This window comes from Clupea harengus, chromosome 7 (assembly GCF_900700415.2).
Source record: "Clupea harengus chromosome 7, Ch_v2.0.2, whole genome shotgun sequence".
NCBI lineage: Eukaryota > Metazoa > Chordata > Actinopteri > Clupeiformes > Clupeidae > Clupea > Clupea harengus.
Genome location: NC_045158.1, coordinates 12,403,581 through 12,426,655, shown reverse-complemented (window position 1 = coordinate 12,426,655; position 23,075 = coordinate 12,403,581). Strand labels below are relative to the sequence as shown.

The window sequence follows — 23,075 nt, the reverse complement described above, 5'->3', positions numbered from 1 at the left end:
CGTGGTAGACACACTGCTGGCACGATCCAGGCTCTTCGCTGCTCAACAGGCACTGGACACATTCAAAGACCGCACTCCCCCCTGCCCCCCTGTCCCCCAAAGCCCCCAACACCACACCTCCACAACCCCAGGGGTTCTCCCACCCTTCACTCAGCAGTGGTACAGGACTAGGGCTCCAGGGAAGGGGGGTGGTTCCATAGAGAGCGGAGAACAATACCGTACTGAACTTGTGACACTCATCTTCTGAGTGATTGAAGATAATGGCATGGAAAGGATTTCCACGCTTGTTGCTGATGGTGTTAGTTGATGGCTGATGTTTTTCCCCTCTGCTTATATGATGAATTGGTTAGATAGTGAGAGATTTTTTCATCAACCGACACAAAGATGCAGAATTGGTAGAACTCCAAGGGTGTTGTTGCCGTCAGTACATGTGGCACAGAGGACAGATGAAACATACAAAGTCCATGAGAAGAGGGAGAGAGACAAAGAAAGAGATAAAAAGAAAGACATGCACACGCATCTACACACACAGACACGCACTCTCCCTCACACCACATACTTACACAGCCATCCCTGATTAATGCCTCTCATGTCAAAAGCTATAACATCATCTTAATCTTGCCATTCTTTTGGTACTCCCACTGGGGGAAAAAAAGAAAGAAGAAAGTTATGGGGTGGGGGGGCAAATTTAGAGACTGACAAGAGCAGAGGAGTGTCATGTGACACGTGGATGAGGCAAGCGCACAGATATCCCAGATGCAAGTAGGTCGCCCACAGTCTGTTTCTGCCCGGCCTCACTGCTGGTGGACATCATGACTCTTACATAACCCTTCAGAGTCAAGCGACACATTGTGATGGGTGGAGGGAGGCAGGAAAAGAGAGGGAGAGTGAGAGAGACCCAGAGAAAGAGAGAGAAAGAGGGAGGGAGGGAGAGAGGGAGGGAGGGAGAGACAGAGAGAGAAAGAGAAAGAGGGAGGAAGAGAGAGAGAGAGAGGGAGGGAGGGAGAGAGAGAGAGAGTGGGAGGGAGGGAAGGAGAGAGGGACACAGATCAGATTGCTGCTCTGAGAAGAAGAGGGAGGCACCATTGACCATGGAGGACTGAGGTTGTGTCTCATGTCCCGCGAACAGGTGGAGGACATGGAGGAGACAGAGAAGTTCTTTAAGAAGGTGGACGTCCCTGTCCATGTGCACTACATTGTGGCCTTCTTCATTGTGGTCGTTGGAGCTCTGGGGATGACGGGCAATGCTCTGGTGATGTTTGCTTTCTACAGGTAGGCTACTAAGAGAGTTGGAAGAGAGCTGCATTTCACATATGATTTCACTACTTGCTTTAATGATAACAGTTGTAGTGGCAGTATAGTACAGTAATACTACTACTGCTATTATTCTTATTATTGGTATTATTGTTGTTATGTATTATTATTAATAATAGTAGTAATAATAATGACAATACAAAATAAACATGTATGATTTTAATTATATTGAGTTTTATTTAATTTATTTTATAATTATATTTATATATAGCTGTTGTAGAAGACTAAAGTATTTAGTACACTGTCATTATTTTAGCCTGTCAGGTTTGATGTTTTAAGGTTCATAAAAGTGAACAATAGGAGGAGCATTTCTTGATGCATTGTATTGTGCATTTTCTGTATTGCCTTCACCAATTTCTATATATGGTTTCAGCCAGATGTACACATTAATGTAAAGATTAAAACACATCATCTTATCTGATACAGTGGGCCAGTCTAGCATGTCTGCTGGATACATCTGCATCTCTTGAGATAGACTGCTTAAAAGTTGAATAACATGACGTAATGCTTTAAGTATAAATATACTGTAATCCATGACAGGGCTTTAGCGTTGCTCCGCTGCTATTATCTTGCTTAAACACATTTCACTCAAAGTCTAATTCCTTTCTTTGAATTTGGCACCACCTACTGTAGTATTGTTGTGTTATTCATCAGATTTTGAACACTTATGACCACTTATAACTTTTCATGTGGCATCGTGTTTGCTTGATCCGGGCTGTTGAGATCTCACTTCGGGCAGTCTTAGTGAGCTCTCTCTCTCCACTTCTCACTATACTGGCAACCGGAGTTGTTCCATTCCTTTCATTGTTTGCATAGCCTGTTGCTGTTTGTTACGCTCTTCAAATGTGTGAACGCTTAAATGCAAAGACGTGGAGGAAGGCTCTGTGTGTTGAGCATATTGGTGGGAAAAAAGACTAAAACAGAGAAAAAGGACGTCCCATAGTGAGAGTAGGCAACTATGAGATGCAGAGGTGCAGTGATTTTAGGCAGTCAAACTCATACTTCCATACTACTACATACTACTTACTTATTGCTAATACTAGCCTGACAATGACATATTTATTCTGATAGTGATGTGATGCAAAAAGGCAGCATAAAATAGCTAACAAATATTTAGGTTAAAAATCATACGAGGTATGGCATGACATAATAGTACGTAATGATCTGACACTTCTCTAGAATATGTTGACAAATTCATAAAAGCTTTTTGATTTTGCCTGTAGATTATCTTTTGTATTCTCTTTAACGATATTGAATTTAATTCTATCTAAAAATAGGTCATGTTCACAGTGGGAGGATGTTTTGGAGAGTAGATGGATTGTCCTTTAATGTGACATATTTTGTTTCATTTTTTTCTCCAAATTCTACCACAAACATGGTACAGTGTTTTAAACAGTATTACTACTGTAAGCATTTAGCCGGTAGAGACAGACGGATTTGAAAGATTTTTATTTGGGAATCTTCCCTACCCTTGAAGTTTTTGTTCTATGTGTGTAAATAAACAGAGAAGTAGGTTATGGTGACTGCATAAGGAGTGGATGGAAATGTCATTAAATCCATGTAAGGGGCACAGCCATAATCCTGTAATACAGATGATGGTTGCTCTGAGAAATTCTGAGGAATTAGTGGGAAATGTCTAGAGTGTAAAAAATGACATGCACGTCTTATGGGATCATTGACCCATTTCTGCTGTGTCCGTGTACGGTAGAAATGGTAGGGGAATGGCGTTTGCTTCATGGATCAGTCTAAACACCTGCGGCATACTGAAGCACCTTAGCCACAGCTCAGACATAGGTCATAGGTGCATAGGTCATGTATGTTATCTCATCCACAGAAATGTAATCACATTTTATAGAATACAATCTACCGATCTAACATGTTTATAGGCTTGTTGTATGGCCACGGCTAGCTGGCAGAGTTTACAGTAAAATGAGTCCACAATATAGACAGATAGATACATAGATAGATAGATAGATGCATAGATAGATAGATAGATAGATCTACTGTAGATAGATGGAGGGACACCGTAGATAGATACAGCAGATAAATAGATAGATAGATACTGTTGATAGATAAGATACAGTACATAGACAGATAGATATATAGATAGATAGATGGATGGATACTGTAGATAGATACAGATAGAAAGATAGATGGATAGATAGATAACTTTGTTAATTCTTTATTAATCTGTGTGAAATCAGAGACATTACAGAGGCTTTGGTGACATTTCTTTGTGTTTGTCAGCAATAAGAAGCTGAGGAGTGTGCCTAACTACTTCATAGTGAATCTGGCCGTGAGTGACTTCCTCATGGCCTTCACCCAGGCACCCATCTTCTTCATCAACTCCCTCTACAATGAGTGGGTGTTTGGGGAAACGGGTAACCACCATTTTGTATTTTTTCTGCCCTCACACTTCACCGTTTTGACTAAATGGTAAACATGGTAAACCCCTCTGTTAAGTACTTGACAAAGCTTTGTTGTTAAGTCTAATGTTTGAAGACTTTTGGGAACAATGGCGGATTAGGCTAAAAAATATAAAAATGATATCTTTTATCAGCTAATTCTTGGTATATACTGTTGTTTACTGTGCAGGATATTTTGACGCATGATACATTGCTACTCAGTGCAAATACGTACAAACTCACTTGAGTTTCTGGTGAATATTTGTCCCAGCCTGTAAGGTGTATGCCTTTTGTGGGGCCCTCTTTGGCATCACCTCTATGATAAACCTGTTGGCCATCTCCATCGACCGCTACCTCGTCATCACCAAGCCCCTGCAGGCCATGCAGTGGAACTCCAAACGTAGAACCACCGTGGCCATCATACTGGTCTGGCTCTACTCTCTCGGATGGAGTCTGGCCCCACTTGTTGGCTGGAGTAAGGCATATTAGTATGATCATTACAATGTAGTTACAGTTGGTTTAAGTCATTTCATATATGTATACATCTCTATCTATCTTAAGTACAATACGGAGACTTAACATGAAGCTGAACCCCTGTTACTCCACATTTTAAAGCACAAAATGTAACTATTCCATTAAAGTTGAAAACAGCCTGAACAATGGAGTAGCGGGCCATGCAACTAGAGTAAGACCTGATGTTGCTCTTGTTCTCGGCAGGCTCTTACATTCCAGAAGGGCTCATGACCAGCTGCACCTGGGACTACACCACCTACTCTGTGGCAAACAGGAGCTACACCATGATGCTCTGCTGCTTTGTGTTCTTCATTCCTCTGGGAGTCATCCTTTACTGCTACCTCTTCATGTTCTTCGCCATCCGCAAAGCCGGCAGGTAAGCTCAAGTCATTTCCCACTCATGTCTCATCATGCATTACAATGCATCTCAGACTAGAAAAGTAATGCATAAGTAAGCAAACAAATAGGTAAGTAAATTGCTAGAGAGATAGATAGATTCTACAAACACCCCAAGAATTTATATTCTGTGCCGTTGTCTTGATCGGTGTTTGCATGTCTCCTCTGATGTAGGGACTTGGAGATGATGGGAACGTCCAGTATTCAGCAGCAGTCTATGCGTAATGAGTGGCGGCTGGCCAAGATCGCGTTTGTGGTCATCATCGTGTATGTGCTGTCCTGGTCCCCCTACGCCTGTGTCACGCTCATCGCTTGGGCTGGGTGAGTCTCCCCGTGCTGACTCTCTCACCTGTCCCTCTGCATTTGGGACAAGTTATATTGGCGCTCAGACAAAACACCTCTCGGCACCTTTCTGATTTTGGTGGGTGGGCACCTAAGTTTGATCTTCGGGCTCCTTCGGGCTCCCTTTTACTACAGTTGTTTACACTGTGTAACTGAAGGCACATAAGCACCTTCACATTAAGTAGACTATAATGTTACAATTCTGTGGAGAAATTTAATTTGACTGGTTAGATGCTGTAGAAGAAACAGTTGTATCTACTACTGATATCTACTTATCTTGCAAAGCCTCTATTCTATCTGATACAGGTTTGATAGATTGTGAGTTCAGTATGTAATAAGGAAATGTACAGTGGATATATACAGAGGTTACTTGAGTCAGCCATCAATCCATGAGGGGACCGATTAAACATGGCTGTGTGGCTGTGAGTAATTGACTCTCACTGGCACCCTGATACGGGACACTCAGAAATCTGTCCTGCAGTATTACGTGACTAAACCCAGTCTTTGAGTGGGGGTAGGAGGGGCTCTGCCGCTGCCCGACAGCCCGCTCGGAAGCTATTGATGTTGCGTGTTAGGTAGGACAGGCTCTAGGTCATCTAGTAAAATACGTTCAACAGTAATACAAGCTCATGAGCTTCAATGTTGTGTCACTGATCGATTTGTGCTAGCATTTGTTGTTTTTTAACCATGTTGCTGACGCTATTATTGGACTAAACACTGGCTTAGGACGCTTTTAAGACTGTATTGGACTAATGCAGGATGCAGGGCACGCAGGATGACCTTATTTCAGTCTGGAAAAGCTGGTTGCTTTGAGCAACACTCGATTTAATACACTATCATCCTGTATCTCAGCCCATATCTCTGGTCAAAGCTAAATACTCTACACTGCAGTGGGTTGCCTCGAGTGCTGGATTAGTGTTTGGGTCAAGAGACTAATTCTCTTCCCACTTCATCTAAGTAGTGAATTCCACATAACCTAAACCTAGTTTTCCTCTAGCCGCACCGCCCTCTATTCTTGTGGAGGACTGACGAAACTTCCTCAGTTACAAAATCCCAATCATTCCTGGGACACTTATCGAACATTCTTATCGAGTTCAACTGCACTGCTGTGATGTGTTTTCTCAGCAGTTTAATGATTGTATGCTCACTGACAATGACACTTTTAAAATCACTATTTTAGGTTATGGCAGATTAGAACACCATAACTACATGACCACAGCCACAAAAATAAAATACACTGTTGTTTTGGTAATTAGGTTTGGTAATCAGCTTGTGATTTATATTTATAATTTTTTTTAGATTAGATTAGATTCAGCTTTATTTTGACTACGGGTAAAAAGTCAATGAAATGCAGTTAGCACCTAACTAGAAGTGCAAAAACACTGTATTATTATAGATAAGTGCTGGAAAAGTCAGTATTGCAGCATAAGTGATGCTATATTTTACAGTATAGTATGTAGAGGGATGGCCAGTGGATAGTTACAATATACAAATATTATATATGTAAATATTTTAAATACATATATTGGACAGAGAAGTGGACAGAGTTCGAGAATAGAGAATCCAAATGTAAGGATGTATGTACAGTATGAGCAGCATATGTACAGACTTCACAGACTTCAGCTCGGCATTTAACACCATCATCCCAGAAGTCCTCTTCACCAAACTCACCCTGCTCACTGTGTCCGCCTCCACCTGTCAGTGGATCACAAACTTCCTGATAGACATGAAGCAGCAGGTGAGGCTGGATGAAATGACATCCAGCACCCGGACAGTCAGCACTGGTGCACCTCAGGGATCTGTGCTCTCCCCACTGCTCTTCTCCCTCTACACTGACGACTGCACCTCAGGAGACCCATCTATTAAAATCCTGAAATTTGCAGACGACACAACAGTCATCGGCCTCATCCCTGATGAAGACGAGTCTGCATATTGGCGGGAAGTTGAACAGCTGGCCCTGTGGTGCGGTCGCAACAACCTAGAGCTGAACACGCTCAAAACTGTGGAGATGACAGTGGACTTCAGGAGGAGCCCCCCAGCACTGCCCCCCCTCACCATATTCAACCACACTGAGTTGGCTGTGGAATCCTTCAGGTTTCTGGGATTCACAATCTCCCGGAACCTGAAGTGGGAACCCAACATCAACACAATCATCAAAAACGCCCAGCAGAGGATGTACTTCCTGCGTCAGCTCAGGAAGTACAACCTGCATCAGGAGCTGCTGATCCAGTTCTACACTGCAGTCATCAAGTCTTTTCTCTGCCCTTCCATAACTGTCTGGTTTGGATTGGCCGCCAAACTGGATAGGAATAGACTCCAACTGACAGTCAGGACTGCAGAAAAGATTATCAGTGCCTACCTGCCCACCATCCAAGACCTGTATACCTCCAGAGTCAGGAAACGGGCAGGGAAAATCACTGCAGACCCCTCACACCCTGGACATAACCTATTCCAACTTCTCCCCTCTGGTAGGCGCTACAGAACACTGTTCGCCAAAACCAACAGACACAGAAACAGTTTCTTCCCCCTCGCCGTCTCACTAATGAACAGCTAACTCACTGTGGCACTGTGCAATAACCCTGGATCACTATAATAACCACTGTACAATTACACCTACAAATCATATTTATTTATTTGATTCTCAAATACAAAGTGTGCAATACATTCCACCCTTTAGTGTATAACTATTCAAGCTATATATACTGTACTTCTTACGTCATTCTCTTACCATTTAATATTTATCTCTGTACTTCTTGCACTCTCCACTTCTTTGCACTATTTGTTGTGTTTACAGTTCACAGCTCCTGTATATAGCCATTCATCCCTGTTTATATTTCTAAGATTTCTTAGATCGTTGTGCTGTTGTGTTGTGTTCTATATTTTGTGTAAGTACACTGAGGGCCTCATTTACTAACATTGCGACCGCAGCGCAATCAGCGCCTTTGCCAAACCGCATATAGCGCTCCGTATTTTGCATCGTATTTATCAAACAAGAACCTCGTTGCGTCGTCAGCGCTTAACCACGCCCATTAGTGTTAATAGCGCGCCGCTAAAATAGGTAAGAAAGCATGTATATATGTCTATGGAAGAAAGAGCCTGCGTGTTCCTGCCACCATGGATGATGAGTTCAAATTAGAACTAGAAAATGCATTTCCTGAAGGAAATACCAGTGCATGAAATGCAAAAGTTAAGAAAGGAAGAAGAAAAGAAAGAAGAGTGAAGAAGCAAAGAAGAAAGGAAAGAAGAGTAAAAGAAGGAAAGAAGAGTGGAAGAAGAAAAGAAAGAAGAGTGAAGAAAGGAAAGAAGAGTAGAAGAAGGAAAGAAGAAAAGAAAGAAGAGTGAAAGAAGGAAAGAAGAAAGGAAAGAAGAGTGGAAGAAGGAAAGAAAGAAGAGTGAAGAAAGGAAAGAAGAGTAGAAGAAGGAAAGAAGAAAAGAAAGAAGAGTGAAAGAAGGAAAGAAGAAAGGAAAGAAGAGTGGAAGAAGGAAAGAAAGAAGAGTGAAGAAAGGAAAGAAGAGTAGAAGAAGGAAAGAAGAAAAGAAGGAAGAGTGAAAGAAGGAAAGAAGAGTGGAGGAAGGAAAGAAGAAAAGAAAGAAGAGTGAAGAAAGGAAAGAAGAGTAGAAGAAGGAAAGAAGAAAAGAAAGAAGAGTGAAAGAAGGAAAGAAGAAAGGAAGAAGAGTGAAAGAAGGAAAAAAGATTGGAAGAAGGAAAGAAGAGTGGAAGAAGGAAAGAAGAGTGGAAGAAGGAAAGAAGAAAGGAAAGAAGAGTGGAAGAAGGAAAGAAGAAAGGAAAGAGAAAACAAATTAGAGTATGGAAGGTGTCTCTTAATATTCCTAGTTATACAGTTGAATGGAGAGGGACAGAGAGAAGAGGAGCCTTGGCGCAGGTGTCAGTGAAGCACAGGTGCAAGCCAGTTTAATGACCCTATTATGATGTCATAATGGCCCAATGTAAGTCAATGGGAAAATTTGTATTCGTTTTTATTTAATATCTTAAAAAGTATAAAGTTTAGAAAAATTAAAAATACATAGCATAAGTGTCCTTTACAAGACATACGCGCCAAAGTTTGAACGGAGTTTCTAAGTTAAGCGGTTCGAGCTGAATTAAGTGCAGAAGTCGGTACAAAGAATAATAAGAAGTAGAAGAATAAGAAACGAAGGAATAACAATACAGGGCATTTCATGCACTGTAATTAGAGCTTTTGGTTCACGAGGTTACAGCAAACTAACCCGGGTAAATATAGAAACTCATAAATATTTCTCTGTTTAGCCCTTCCGTCCACACTAAAAGTCTTTTATTGGTGAGCTGATTTGGGGAAATTAAACTTTTCAGCGAACATTGAGTTTCTGTGTTGCTATGGTTACCCCTCAGGGTGCCTGTGCAGCTTCATATTAACGAGTTTGTGTTCACAAGTTCATATTCACACATATTAACATGAGTTAATCACACACAGGCACGCTTTTCCTCAAGTGCGCCGCCTTTGTAAATGCGGTTTTATGTCTTTAACCGCTATTTTACGCCTGAAATGGGCGCAATCCTGTTAGTAAATGAGGCCCTGAGAGTGCAAACTTACTTGGCCAATAAATGTGATTCTGATTCTGATTCTGATTCTGATTTGGTTAAGTATGTAGATTATAAACAGGGACCAGGTCATGGATGAACAGGAGGTACAGAAGAGGGCCTTGTGACACACTGGTGTTCAGGGTGGAGGAGGAGAGGTTAAGTAACTTAACAGACTGGGGTCTGTTGGTCAGAACGTCCAGAGTCCAGTTGCAGAGAGATGTACTGATACCAAATTGGCTAAGCTTGGAGATCAGCTTGAAGCAGATAATACTGTTAAATGCTGAATTAAATGATGAACAGCATTCTGAAGTATGAGTTGTGACTGTCCGGGTGGGTCAGGGCAGAGTTGGGGGCGTTGATGATTGCGCCCTGTTGCTGTGTTAGGCAAACTGGTGTGGGTCCAATGGAGCAGGTAGACAAAATTTCAAGTGTGAAAGAACCAGTTTCTCAAGGCACTTGGTGATGATGATGGGGGTGAGTGTGACAGGATGGAAGTCATTAAGGGGTCGAAACAGTAGAGTGCTTTGGCACTGGCACGATGGTGGTCCTCAAACTTGTGGGGACAACTGCCTTGGCCAGGGACAGACAGAAAATGTCCGTAAAGCCCCCGGCCAGCTCCTCTGCACAGGCTCTTAGTATGCGGCCAAGGGTGGAGCAAACATCTGAGGTGGAGAGCGTGAGAGGCTGCTCATCAGGCGGTAGATCTGCTTTGAGGATGACCTCCCCATTTCCAAGGTCAAAGCGAGCGTAGAAGTAGTTGAGCTAAAACCCTGGGAAAGGAAAGGGAGGCAAAGCTGGGTGGTTTGATGTTCGTTACTGTCCGTGTCACTTGTCACTTGTGCCGAGGGTCATAAGACTTGAAGTGCTCTTCAATCCTTTGTTTGTAACAGTGCTTAGCCCTGGCCAGACCTGAAGGCTGCATCGCTTGCTTTGAGCAGGAGGCAAACCTCTCTGTTCATCCAGATTAGTTTGTATGTGTTTTGTGACTCCAAAAACTGACCATTTACATATTTGATTGTATAAATATTGGATTGTATAAATCAAGCAAGAACCCCTGATTCCAATGACAAATAACTATCCAAGTCGAGCTAGTCTGTGTATTTGGAGCCCAAAAGCATTTATATTATTTCTTTAGCAACTTTAGCAATGTGTTTTCTCTGTTACAATGCGTTCAAAAGTGATTGCACAACATTTAATCTTTCCCGCTGTGTCTACTAATGGACCATTTCAGTACATCTAGCTTTGTGACACATCTGATACACAACTTATCATGGATAATGTGGAACTGGATAGCAACTGACAGCTGGCTTGCACAGAGCTGTTGCACTGATTTGAATCCTTATCTCAACCATACTGACATGCTTTGACTTCTGGTGGTGCATTTTGACTCACTCTTTGTTTTCTTGCCCTAGGTATGCCCACAAGCTTACTCCATATTCCAAAACAGTTCCTGCAGTCATAGCAAAAGCTTCCACAATCTATAACCCGTTCATCTATGCTATCATACACACAAAATACAGGTGAACAGACAATTTTGCTAACGATCTTGAACAAATGAAATAAAAATAATAGAAATACTTTGGATTCATAATAATAATAATATTAATAATAATAATGAAAGATACTCTGGATTGAAACCATTTCAGAATATGACAGGGTCATTAAGTGTCTATTTCAACACTTTTCCTGTACAGGAACACCTTAGCTGAGAAGGTGTCCTGTCTGTCGTGCCTGTCTCAGAAGAAACAGAAGGAATGCCAGTCCATGACCAACAGTGAGACGTCCGCCCACGACACTGGGTTCAGCAGGCAGTCGTCTGTCTTCAAGGCGAAACTCCACGCCGTTACCTCGACTTCGGCCACGTACAGTAGTGATGTGGTACTGTACGACTGTATGTTTGTCAAGTGATAAGTTAGTGTTCAGGTCCAAATACAACACATGTCTTGAAGTTTGAATACAACAATTAATCATTTCATTACAAATAGGGCAAATTATTTGTAATGAAATATGATGGGTTGGTCTGAATACAAAGAAAAATTTTCAGAAGTAAAGAACATTTTTAAAGCATTTGTTGCTTTGTATGTTTAGTAAAGAAAAAAAAATTCTCCCTAGATGAGTTACTGTAGAGAGTGAGGTTGCTAGTCTGGTTCAGGTGAGGACACAATGCGATTAGAGTTCAGAGATGAGGGAGGAGTTTTTGGGATGTTGTTGCTCCAAGTGTAAACAAGCTTACATATTTTGGTGGACTTGTGTCCTTTTTTATTATCCCCAAGCCCTGTGAAGGCAGGATACTAGGAGTTGATTGGCTGGCCTCTGCTCTGCCTTAGTTCTCCTTTGAACATGTCTTTGATGAACAAAAACACCATTTCTGCATTTTATCAGGCACCGCGTGGAAGTTATAAACTTTTTGTTTGTTAATATATTAAATTCCCTGCCTTGAGCATGGCATCTTATAAAAAAGCATTATGACAATGTATTATCACATCCAGATGCTGTCCCTATGTAACAAAAGGTCTAAAGATGTTCATGTTTTATTACTTTAGGTTCATGTACTGCAATCACACAAGATGGGGGATGTAGAACTCGATATGATGTCCCGCAAAGCAGACTCCTTCAGAAGCTCATCTTCTTTTCCCCTGCTCAAAGACCACAACAAATCAGTCAAACGGCACAAGACCAAGACCAAACACCACTCACATGCCACTGAACGAAAAGTAAGTATGTCTTTGTGAGTTTGTGTGTGTGTGTGTGTTTGTATGCATACACAAGTGCATCTGTGTAGTTGTGTGTATTTGTGTATATGTATGTATGTGTTTGTGATGTTTGTCAGCTAACTCTCCATGGTTCAAAATGATTAACATTTACTTTACCTTTTGTTTGAGTGTCAGGCACTACTATTCAAAGCAATGTTCATGTGTGGTAAAACAGGAGCCAATGATAGAACCCTAATGCAATACCTTCAGTGTTAAAAGGCCCACTGTATCTTATTTACCCTGATAGAAGTCACTGTGTGAGTGATCGTCAAGAGTCATGCTGTATAGGGCACTGCTTTTGAACTTCTTGATGTAAATGCTTGAGCCTTCCTTATTTGTATCCACAGCAACACCCAAGCATCACAGGATCTCTGAGTCTCTGTGATCACCATCTGGTGAACGGCGTGTTGAACATGGCCACCATCCCGCTGCTGGTCGGGTCTAAGGACCCGCAGGCTGTGAACTCAACTACGGACACGGACGGCAATCAACACCAGGAGCCCTACCAGAGAAGCACCCTGGACCCGGCTCATTTCCCCCGGCTGTGTCACGGCATCCCACGCATCATCATCAGCCCCACGTCAGAGAGCAGCCTGACTGAGGAGGCCTTGTATTTGGACGATAGTAGGCCCGGGTCGCAGGCAATGGACTTGGGTGACCTGGTGTTAGATCTGCGACAGTTTAAGTGTTCCTCTGAACTGCTTGAGTCTGTGGAGAGTTTCCTATCCTGAATCCTCTTTATTTTTGGTACTTCATACTAGTCGTCTTGTATTTTTGTATGCACAACACCCAAGGAAAAAAAGGATTTTATATATATATTTCGTTTGCATTCATTAAGAATTTGCAAGAAATGGATTGAATACTTCTATTTTGTAATGGATATGGATATTTTAAGGGCAGTTTGCTAAAATGCACATTCACATTGTCACATTTTAGCTCCCTGGTCACTTTCTTTCCTCATAAACGAACAAAGAAAGCAGTGCAACAACGAATCCTATAATATATTACTACATTACAGCAAGACAGGAAATCTATTTCACATTGAACCATCCATTTCACTGAATTAAGTAGTTCAAATGAATATTGTTGAAAATTGTATTTTATTTACAGTTATATTTCATTTTCTGTTGTAAATAAAGGGATATGTACGGTGATTGTATACACCTCTCATTATCTGAAATATATGCAGATATATTTTCTTCATACGAATCAAGCCGACTGAAATAGGCCCATATTTTGAATCAAATATCATGTAAAAAAAAATTCAAGTAGGCTATTATTGTGATTTTGTCATGGATATGACTTCGATCTGAATGAACATGTAATATGATATGCAAAAGACTGTCAAATTTGTTAACATTTTTTATCAAACGCTTTTATCACAAAGCACGTCGTGCTTAGCCATCACTCCTCTCCATTCACCCAACACTTTGCCGTCATTACCGAAATGCTGAATCATTATGCACGCCGCGTTATGATTGGTCACTGACCTGAAACACTAGCGGCATTAATCCCTCAGGGTAAAAGCCTCAGCCTCTGCGTGCTTCCCTGAGCTTCAGAGAACAATAACACAAGTGGCCTGACAGCAACACCTCTCAGGTTAACAGTGCTGGGCCGCAGCCCTTCACTCTTTTTGAAGCACTGGCACTCTCTGTTTTTACTAAAATAGGCAGGGAAGAACATTTGTACACTTGATGGGAACAGCCCATACATGGAAGATTCCAGAGCTACAGTAGGTGGTGCCACCGTGATGTCATGCAGTAAATTAATGGAATGAGAGAATGTTGATGGGTTGCTTCAGGATGCTATGATATTTGCTCGGCTTCTCACGCCATAACAAGATATATTAATCACTTTTGATAAAATCCGTTTATTCAGGGTTTTAGATTATTCTTTTATTCAAACAAACATGTTTTGAATTATCCAGCCTTCCGCATGGCATGATTTGCATGACAATATTCAGGATATGTAATTGGCCACCAGAGGGCAACAGAAACATCTAAAAAAAGCATATGTGTCCGCGAACATACCTTGGCCTTGAGCCTCTACAAAGACTCTGTACTCTCTACAACCAGAAAATCATCCTATAAATCGCACATTTCTTCTCACACATATGATAAATGACATGCTAACGTTGAAGTTTCAGAGCTCCTTTGAAATATAAAGTAATTAGTAGTATAACTGAGTTGCTTGAATTCTATATTGATAGTACCAGAGATATATAATGGCATTAATGATAGAATTTACAATGAATTTGTACAGCTTTATTGTATTTCTGGAGGTGTCTTTTTATATACGCTTTTCAAAGAAAAAAATGACACGCTAAGACACATTTGTGTGGCGACAGACAGTTAGCATTTTGTTGGCTCCTGGTATTTCGTTTCATGACAGGGTTCCAAAGGTGTGATGAGATAGGAATGGATGACATCACTCTCGGAGGCTTCTGCTGACAGGGGTTATGTGATCACAGTGCAGGAATACCTGGGAGGTGAGGTCAGCAAGACCAAGGCTTGGGACACTACCGTTTATCTCTGTGGAGTTCCTCTACCAATACCCGCCTCCCTTCACATGCAAATTCCTCCCAAACACACACACGCACACACACACACACACACACACACACACACACACACACACACACACACACACACACACACACACACACACACACACACACACATTTCCACCACATTTTTCCTGGAATAGAGTTTATGTGGGGACCTCACTTTCATAAACTACTTGTTGTTTAGCAAAGAATAAAACTGGTAGCCTGTATCTCATGGAAAGATCTCGGAAATAACTATAAAACTATTATTACAACTGGGGTAATTTAAGAGAAGGGCATATTTTCTACTTTGTAATCTACTTCTTGAGGTAAAATATAGTCTGGAATATTACCCATAACCTTTGAATTTGAATTTTAATCTTTACTGAACTGCTTTAGCTTTAGAGGCACGCTCTTTTAGATAACTCGTAAATTGCGTTAATTGACTGGCGATATTGTCTACAGGGCACGGCCCCCTACGTGACGTAATGTATGGAGTATATTCACCACCCCGCGGCTGCTGGATGGAGTTTGAAGTGGAGGCTAGATTGGTCCGACGTACAGTGCTTAGCTGTTCCCATTCATAGGCGACCGCTATAGAGAGAACTCATCTTGAAGTAACCCTAACCATCCGGATTCTAAAGGTGAGTGACTGTGATAAAGGCGACGCTACAGCATGCGAGAAATAAACGAGTGAGGACTCTATCAGAGACAGCAATGATAACGGGATTGCCGATTTGAGAAACAAGTGCATTGAATTGCCCCCGTAGAAAAAACTTGTCTCATCAAGATCTGTATAAGCGAATGACTCGTGTTTTCAACGGTATATGTCATACTTCATGGCAGTTAAGATGTTTGATTGCAAAAAAGTGACTTTTAATTGATTTCGTATAAGGCTCCCTCATGAAACACGAATGTTAAATCTTTGTTTGCTCGTACTTGCCATTCACTCAGGATGTCCGGTGTTGGATAGGTGACGGGGACGCTATTGTTTGACAGATTCACAGTAGCCGATGTCTTTTGTTACCTTGTGCGTTATCATTACGAGTATTATTTTGTCACATTTGTAATGATTATGTAACATTTTTACAAAGATAGGTGTTAGTTCTCTGTGCAAAGGAAAAAAAGCATGGGCTATGATCATTATTATTATTATTTTTTTAATACCGTATTTAGCGTATGAAATCAGTGATTTTTTTTAAACTATTTTACTCAGAACCCACACTCAAAAGATATACAACATGTGGCAACAATAACTCTCTTTCATGTTCATTTGAAGAAATTGTTTTGTTGAAGAGGGCGGCATATAGTTGCAAAAAACAGACACAGCAAGGACAGGGCACCTCAAATAATTCTCACGCATCTTACAAGCTTCTTATAGGCTTCTTGCAGTAATTGCAACGTGGTCTCGCACTTATAACCATGTTTGACCAATTATATGTTTGCTGAAGGTGTATGGTGTCACACATCTTGTCAGATGTTACCTGGATATATTTACACAAGAGTCTAGTTGATCACTGGGTATTTCATCTATTCTCCTATTTTGAGTGAAGTGTGTGTGTGTTTATATATACAGTATGCATGTGTGAAAGAGAGAGAGAGAGAGCAAGTGTGTGTGAGAGAGAGAGAGAGAGTAAGGGAGAGAGCGAGAGTAAGTGAGACAGAGAGAGAGAGACTAAGTGTGAGAGAGTGAGAGAGAGAGAGAGAGAGGGAGAGAGAGAGAGAGAGAAAGAAAGAGCAGGTGGAGTTGATAGAACCAGAAAACTGAAACAGCGCTACAGGCAATCTACTTTGACAGCCTGAAGATGTCTGGAGCTCGGCACAGGACCGCTCTGCTGAAAACACACTCTCAGTTATCTTGTGTTGAAAGCTGCTCTGTTCGCCATGAGCCGTCACCACTAGCGTACTACACGCGCGTGCCCCCACACACACACACACACACACACACACACACACACACACACACACACACACACACACACACACACACACACACACACACACACACACACACACACACACACACACACACACACACAGGAGACCTCATCTGGGCTCGGCAGTCCCCTGGTGTATCTCATCCGCCTGCTGGTAGTGGATGAGAGCCATCAGTCCTTTAGTACCTTGCTCTAGGAATAGCTCCAGCCTCATGATCCCTCCTGCAGCTGATTTCTCTCTGGGGTCTGGCCCTGCCGAGTAAACAATGGGGATTTGATTGTGAACAGAAGAGGCAGACAGTTACACTAAAACTCTCTCCACGGTTGAGGAAAGCTGATACTTTGACTTGGACGTTTAGGTATATGACATCCACACAGCAGGAGAGTATCAGATGCCCTGAGATAGAAAATGCAAATGGAGGAACCGCGTCGGCCGATCACCTGAAGTCCTCGTGGAGTTGAACTGATGAGTGGTGTGGTTTGCTCCACAGGGAGGCCAGACTATGTGGTGAGCTACTCTCAGTCTGAACCCGAGGGATTCGCCCCCTCCACTCATACGCGATAAAAAACAAGTTGAAGTGGAGTTGAAATCGATGCCTTGTTAGGCGGAGCAGAAGCGGACAGAGATGTATTTGGAGCGAGAGGCCTCCTGCACAACAGCAAACACAAAGCAGCTGTAATCCCCACCGGGGAAATGTGAAGACGAATATTGAGATTGGCAGACAAGACAGGCTGCAGCCAGGTTAAATCGATGAATTTAGGTTTCTGTGGTTGGATGTGAAATGTGGTTAAATCACATTGTTTTGTGGACTTGGCCCACTCTGACCATAAGGACTATTTATAGAAACTAAATGTTGGGGATTGTAATTGATTCCATCTAGAATTTTGATAGAAGGGATTTGGTTGTATCTGCATATTGACAGATGCTTTGAGAACAGATGCTCCTGGATGAAGTACATTTTTTCCATTGCATGTAAGCTGAGAGGGAAGTGGGTGAGAGAGATAGAGAGAGAAAAAGAAAGAGAGAGAAAGAGAGAGTGTGAGTGGTAGATTTAGATGAAAAAATCTATATAGAGAGATGAACTGGGTGAAATGATTAATGGAAAGCACTAAAGAGAATTCAGACATATTCATCTCCCAAGGTTTCCCTCAAGCGCCAGCCAATGACTTTTGATTTTGTTTGATTTTATGTTCCAGCCTTTGGCTCGTTGTAGGCCAGGCCAGTGATGCATAAGGCAGAACCATAACCAACTAGTCATGGCTATGCACAGGCAGTGCTCCCCCATTTTCAGACTACAGATGGAACAGATAGACTTTTGGACTCTTTTTCCTCTCAGCAAAACAAAACAACAACTAAATTCACTGGTTTTGAGTCCGTTCTCCATAACTGCCCGAAAGTAATGCCAATGCCAATCCATTGCCATTAGTGGAAAGATGTTAAATAAATACAGATCTGCAGTGTTTTCTGTGTGCATCAGCGGTTCTGCCATAAATTGAAACCCAATATAAATAATAGTGATGGAGGTCCCCAAAAGCAGGGGAACACACTAGACTTGCCCTCCCCTCCCCTCCTCACCTTGTGTGATAAACGTGAGGCTGGAGTGTTGGTGTGTGTGTGTGGGGGGAGCGGGGGTTGTTGTTCATTTTCATGTTAAGGAAGGATCAGAGCCTTGTGGGGGTGTGTGTGATGGGGGAGGAGGACACACATGTGTGTGTGTGTGAGTGTGTGTCGGGGTGGGGAGGGGTTGTTCTCTTTACATCCATATTAATGCAGTCAGGATGGTAGGGGGATTAACGTAGCTTAGGTCTGGGGAGGGGGGGACGGCATGGTGCGATCAGATGGCCAGACTGACAAATGCATCGTTAGGACCCTGGGTCCTCCTCTTGTGAGCCCCGCAGAACGGCTGTGTGCTGGGCTCCGGTCACCTCATCTCATCTCACGCTGTTGTTGCTGGACACTGGCCAATTTTCCTTCTGGGTAGAGCTTAAACAAACAAGCGCATGGACCCCGTTGTGCAGGGAAGAAAAAAAAAAAAACTCCATTCACATAATTTTCCTTTTGGTATTTTTTTCTCTCCTCTCCCATGAACAGAAACGATGGGATTCAGTGTTTTTTGTATTATTTTTGTGGTATTAGTTATTTATGTCCCCTTCTGACACACGTAGCTGCCCTCTATAATCCCGCACCTAGACTTCATCTATCTGCGCCCACTGAAAAGCCCCTTGAATTGTTCTCTTGCGCCCCAGCTGTTACCTTTGGGGGCTGAATAAATGGGATGTGCACAGAAGGTTTGAATCTACTTATTGCGGCGAGTGAGCCGAGCCGAGCCGTGCTGAACAGCATGTGTTCCCTAAAGCCTCTTTTGTTGGCGTGGATCATTTATTAAATGTCATTTAAGTGCTGGCTCTCGTGCCTCTTCAGATGACACACAAAGCCAGGTTGTTGTTGGGAGTGGAGATAAATTGGCTAATTAAATGAGATTTTTCGGGCGGTATAATTACAGGATGCGGTGTTTGATCTTCTGTTGATGTTAGAGAGACCCATTTTACTTTGTCTCATATCCAGTGCCAGTGGCCTTAGTGTTGAACACACTGAGATCAATGTCTTCAGGAGCCATAGAATAGTACTCTTTTGCAGTGTTATCCACACAATTGAAAGTGTTATGGCAAGCCCTCTTTTATTCCTAGCACAGACATCATTTTTGTTTTCAGGGAAATTAGCCTGACCATTTATTGGATGTATTTAATGGTAATAGCTTATTGTGGTTCTGTGAGTGGCTCACTTGAGCCTTGTGGACAGCACTCGGTCCCCCGTCAGGCTGTGCAGTCTTTGGCTTGTGCACCGGGTGACCTCCCCTCTTGATGGGAATCTCACCTGCTCTTTGTCTGCGTCCCAAAATCGCCACGTTCATTTCCCCTTCCTCCCCACCCACGCTTCCCTCCACCTCCGTGGTGTCATGTGATCAATCGGCCACGGGGTTCACTGGAGCGCCCATGGGACGTCACGCACAGTTCTCTTATCCAGACAAGCACAATAGTGGGGAAATGGTGCGAGATGACTTGATCAAATGACTTGTCCTCTGAAAGGAGGTATCCTTCAATGGCAAATAATCAAATAATGAGAAAGGACATGGACTAGTTTCACATACCTCATAGAACAAAAAAAGGGCTTGTCTGGTCATGCTGCGATGTGCATTTTACGTGGTATTGTGTTTCCATAAAACGAACGGTAAGCTTTGAGCAAAGCCTAATCAGAGAGCAACATTGCTGGGTGGATGAGCACACCTGCAAGTTATGAACTTGGCCTCGTGCATGACTGCCACTATATTGGTCTCTGATGAAAATCAACTCAATACCGGCTCTCAGATCAAGCCAAGAAGGGGAGTGTGGGTGGCGGCTCATATCGACCGCCGATATTGTGCCCTCACTGCGTCTGCTGTTGTGGAACATTCTTCTCGTGAGCCTTTAATCTAGGCCTTGGGAAAGTTTTTGTTTGGGCCGCGGCGGGTTTATGTTGGTTCCACCTTAAATGAAGCAGCCTTGCTGAGTCCTTGTTCCTAAAATATCTGGTTGTAAGCTCAGCCCCCCCCCCCCCCCCCCCCCCCTGTCAGTGTGCAGTATAAAGGGCTGGGTCCCCTGCCATCCGAATCAATGTGGTTAAGGGGAAGCCTGGTGAAGCCACTGAGTTCACCCAGCAGTACCTGTAGGAGAGGGATATTACCACCACGAATCCTTCTTATACAGAGGTAGTGGCCTTTTTGGACATTTCCTTTACCGTCTGTCAAAAGTTTACCTACAGAATCGTTTTTTACTGTCTGGATGATACTTGTATTGTACGTAAAACCAGGTATTATTTATATAAGATAGATCTCATTTGTATAAGGTATTGAATACTTCATTTGTCAAGCATTTAATCTGTTTGTAACAGTTGTTAAGTGAACGAACAGGACTGTTTTCATGTCATGTTTCCCTTCTATGGACTGATTTTTTTCTTGTCTTTCATGTCACTTTATGAGCAGTTTTATTCACTACATTAAATATGCTGATCACCCATCATTTCCATAACAATAGACTGATTAAGCATTTCTCCCTCTCCTGCCTCTCAGAGTGTGATCAGGAATTGGAGAGGAATTAAACGAAGGCACCTGCGTCCGTCCAGAAGAGCCAGACACCAGAAGGAAACCATGAGCAGCAACTACAGCATATCCCTGCTGGGTCCCTCACCCTGGGGCTTCAGACTGCAGGGGGGCAAAGACTTCAACATGCCCCTCACCATCTCCAGGGTGAGTCTCTACTGCCCCAGTTCAGCCGGGCTCTTCCTTTTGTCTGTGCAGTATCCCTTTATTGCTCTCTCTTTCTCTCTTACTCTCTCTCCCTTTATCTCCACTCCCCCCGCCCCCCCCGTCCCCATTATTCCCTCGCCTGTCTTATATAGTGGGGTATCCCTAAGAGTATTAGGTTAGAGGACCAATAGCGTTGTGATTATCAGTGTTACCCTTCTGCCCCCTCTCACTGATCCCCCTGCCCCTCTAACCCCGACTCCACACACTCACGTCGTAACACAGACACCAGGAACCCAGGAATAACAGACATCCCCACAACGCCATCTGGCAGCTGAGTGATGAAAAAAGGCACAGTGATTGATTTTCCTTCCCCCCGCCACTGCCCCCTCCCACCCCTCACACCCCTCCCACCCCTCACACCCCTCCCACCCCTCCCACCCCCAAGCTCCCACCCCACTCCACTCGTTCACTCACTCTGTCTCTCTGCAGCAGCACTGAAACATATGCCGGCTCTTCGGAAAGAGAGAGAGAGACAGAGGGAAAGAGGGAGAGAATAAAAGAGAGCGATGAAGAGGGATAGAGAGGGAAAGAGGGAGAGACAGAGAGTGGGGATATCTGTCTTTTTGGCTTTTATTTAGCCTCCCCATTTTCCATTGTATGTGAGTCAGAGAAACACACACCTTCAAAGCTTAGCTTTATTCACAGAATAATCTAGGATCCAGGATCCAGAAGTGTGGTCAATGTATGTACATTTAAAAAAAGACATACAGTAAAATACCACCATGGCACAATTATAATTATGAAAGACACATAACTTTCAAGGGGTCCAACATCAGTATTATTCTTGTGTCTGTGCAATCAGGGCTTGTGTGCGGGTGGGTCAGTTTTCTCGCTCTGGTTTGCTCTGGGTCTCGTCATAACTCTGGCTGATGGCCGTGCGGAGAGGGTGCCACAGACTGATGAATGGTCATTGTGCCCCTTTCGCGGTTGCCATGTCTGTGTTTATATTTTGCATGCGATATTCTTTCGCTAACCTTTAGCAATCTACTTGAGTGGGGACTGGAATTTCCTCCTGTCTGTAACCCAGTCACTTTCGTCTTCCTCTCTCCTCCCTCCCTCCCTCCCTCCCTCTCTTACTCTCGCTCACTCACTCTTTCTCTCTCTCCCACTCCTTTCGGTCTCTCTGGCACTTACTCTCACTTGGTTTCTCTCTTTATGTCCCCTCTCTCTCTCTCTCCCCTTTTCTCTGGCTACTCTGATGGATTTTGGGTACCCGAGAGAGCTGGACTCGATTCAATGGGAAACGAGAATGGCCTTTTTCTTTCTGTCTGGGAGTGGGATGGTCAAACAGCCCACATTATCCCCATCGACACACAGTAAAGAGAGCTCAGAGAGCACAGAGCTAGGAATATTCTAGAGCTGCTGGGGTCCGTCTGCTCTTCTCCCACTCTTTTTATAGCCAATAGGCGGCTTGGGGGCAATAACATGTGCAATCCACTGCTGGCAGTGAGTACGAGGAGTCCATTTCTGCCTCGTACTCAAATGCCAGGTGGACTTTCTCTCCATAGAAGCAGAGATGAAAGTTTGATTGCTTTTTTGGACACAGCTCTGTAGTATGAGTACGGAGAACAATTATAGTCCTTGAAAATAAGTGTCACTCTGCTGTGTCTTTGGCAAGGCGGGTTAGTAATGCTAGTGTCAGCAGAGGGAAAATACACATCCAGGAAAAGAGGTGAGATGTATAGAAATGTGTCGAGATTTGGAGGAACAAAAGATAGCAGCAAAGAGAAGAGAGCGGAGAGTGAACGTTTGCGCGGGTCTGTGATGTCATCCTATAATGTGGCCAGGACTCCTGTTTTCAGACTCGAGCAAAGACATTACTCATGCTTCATAAAAGCTATTGTTTCAGTGTGAAGCGCACTAAAACCAGCCACCCCGGTTTTATACACACGACAGAGGTTAGTGAGGTTAGCGAGGTTAGCCTTAGATCTGTTAGGGGAAAATAGCCATGCATTCCACTGAGGAA

At 43.1% G+C, this 23,075-nt stretch overlaps 2 protein-coding genes across 6 annotated transcripts in view; both read left to right on the top strand.

Annotated features, from left to right (window-relative positions):
* The first annotated feature begins 1,035 nt into the window (after window positions 1-1,035).
* On the top strand, window positions 1,036-13,438 carry opn4xb (opsin 4xb). The gene is made up of 9 exons (XM_031570537.2): window positions 1,036-1,272; window positions 3,562-3,695; window positions 3,991-4,194; window positions 4,437-4,608; window positions 4,803-4,949; window positions 10,944-11,051; window positions 11,226-11,409; window positions 12,075-12,245; window positions 12,632-13,438. Exons 1-9 carry the CDS (start codon window positions 1,115-1,117, stop codon window positions 13,013-13,015), a joined length of 1,662 nt encoding a protein of 553 aa, XP_031426397.1. The 5' UTR covers window positions 1,036-1,114; the 3' UTR covers window positions 13,016-13,438.
* A 1,890-nt stretch (window positions 13,439-15,328) lies between these two features.
* The window catches only part of pdlim5a (PDZ and LIM domain 5a), a 64,073-nt gene continuing 56,326 nt past the window's right edge, over window positions 15,329-23,075 (top strand). For 4 of the 5 annotated variants that reach the window (XM_042708256.1, XM_042708255.1, XM_042708254.1 and 1 more), the window contains exons 1-2: window positions 15,329-15,473; window positions 20,873-21,049. In XM_042708256.1, the coding sequence (XP_042564190.1) occupies window positions 20,951-21,049 (99 nt within the window). In that variant the 5' untranslated portion in view covers window positions 15,329-15,473; window positions 20,873-20,950. Of the gene's footprint in view, window positions 15,474-20,421; window positions 20,513-20,872; window positions 21,050-23,075 lie in introns of those variants that run through there. The other variant, XM_042708253.1, reaches the window with a different exon arrangement.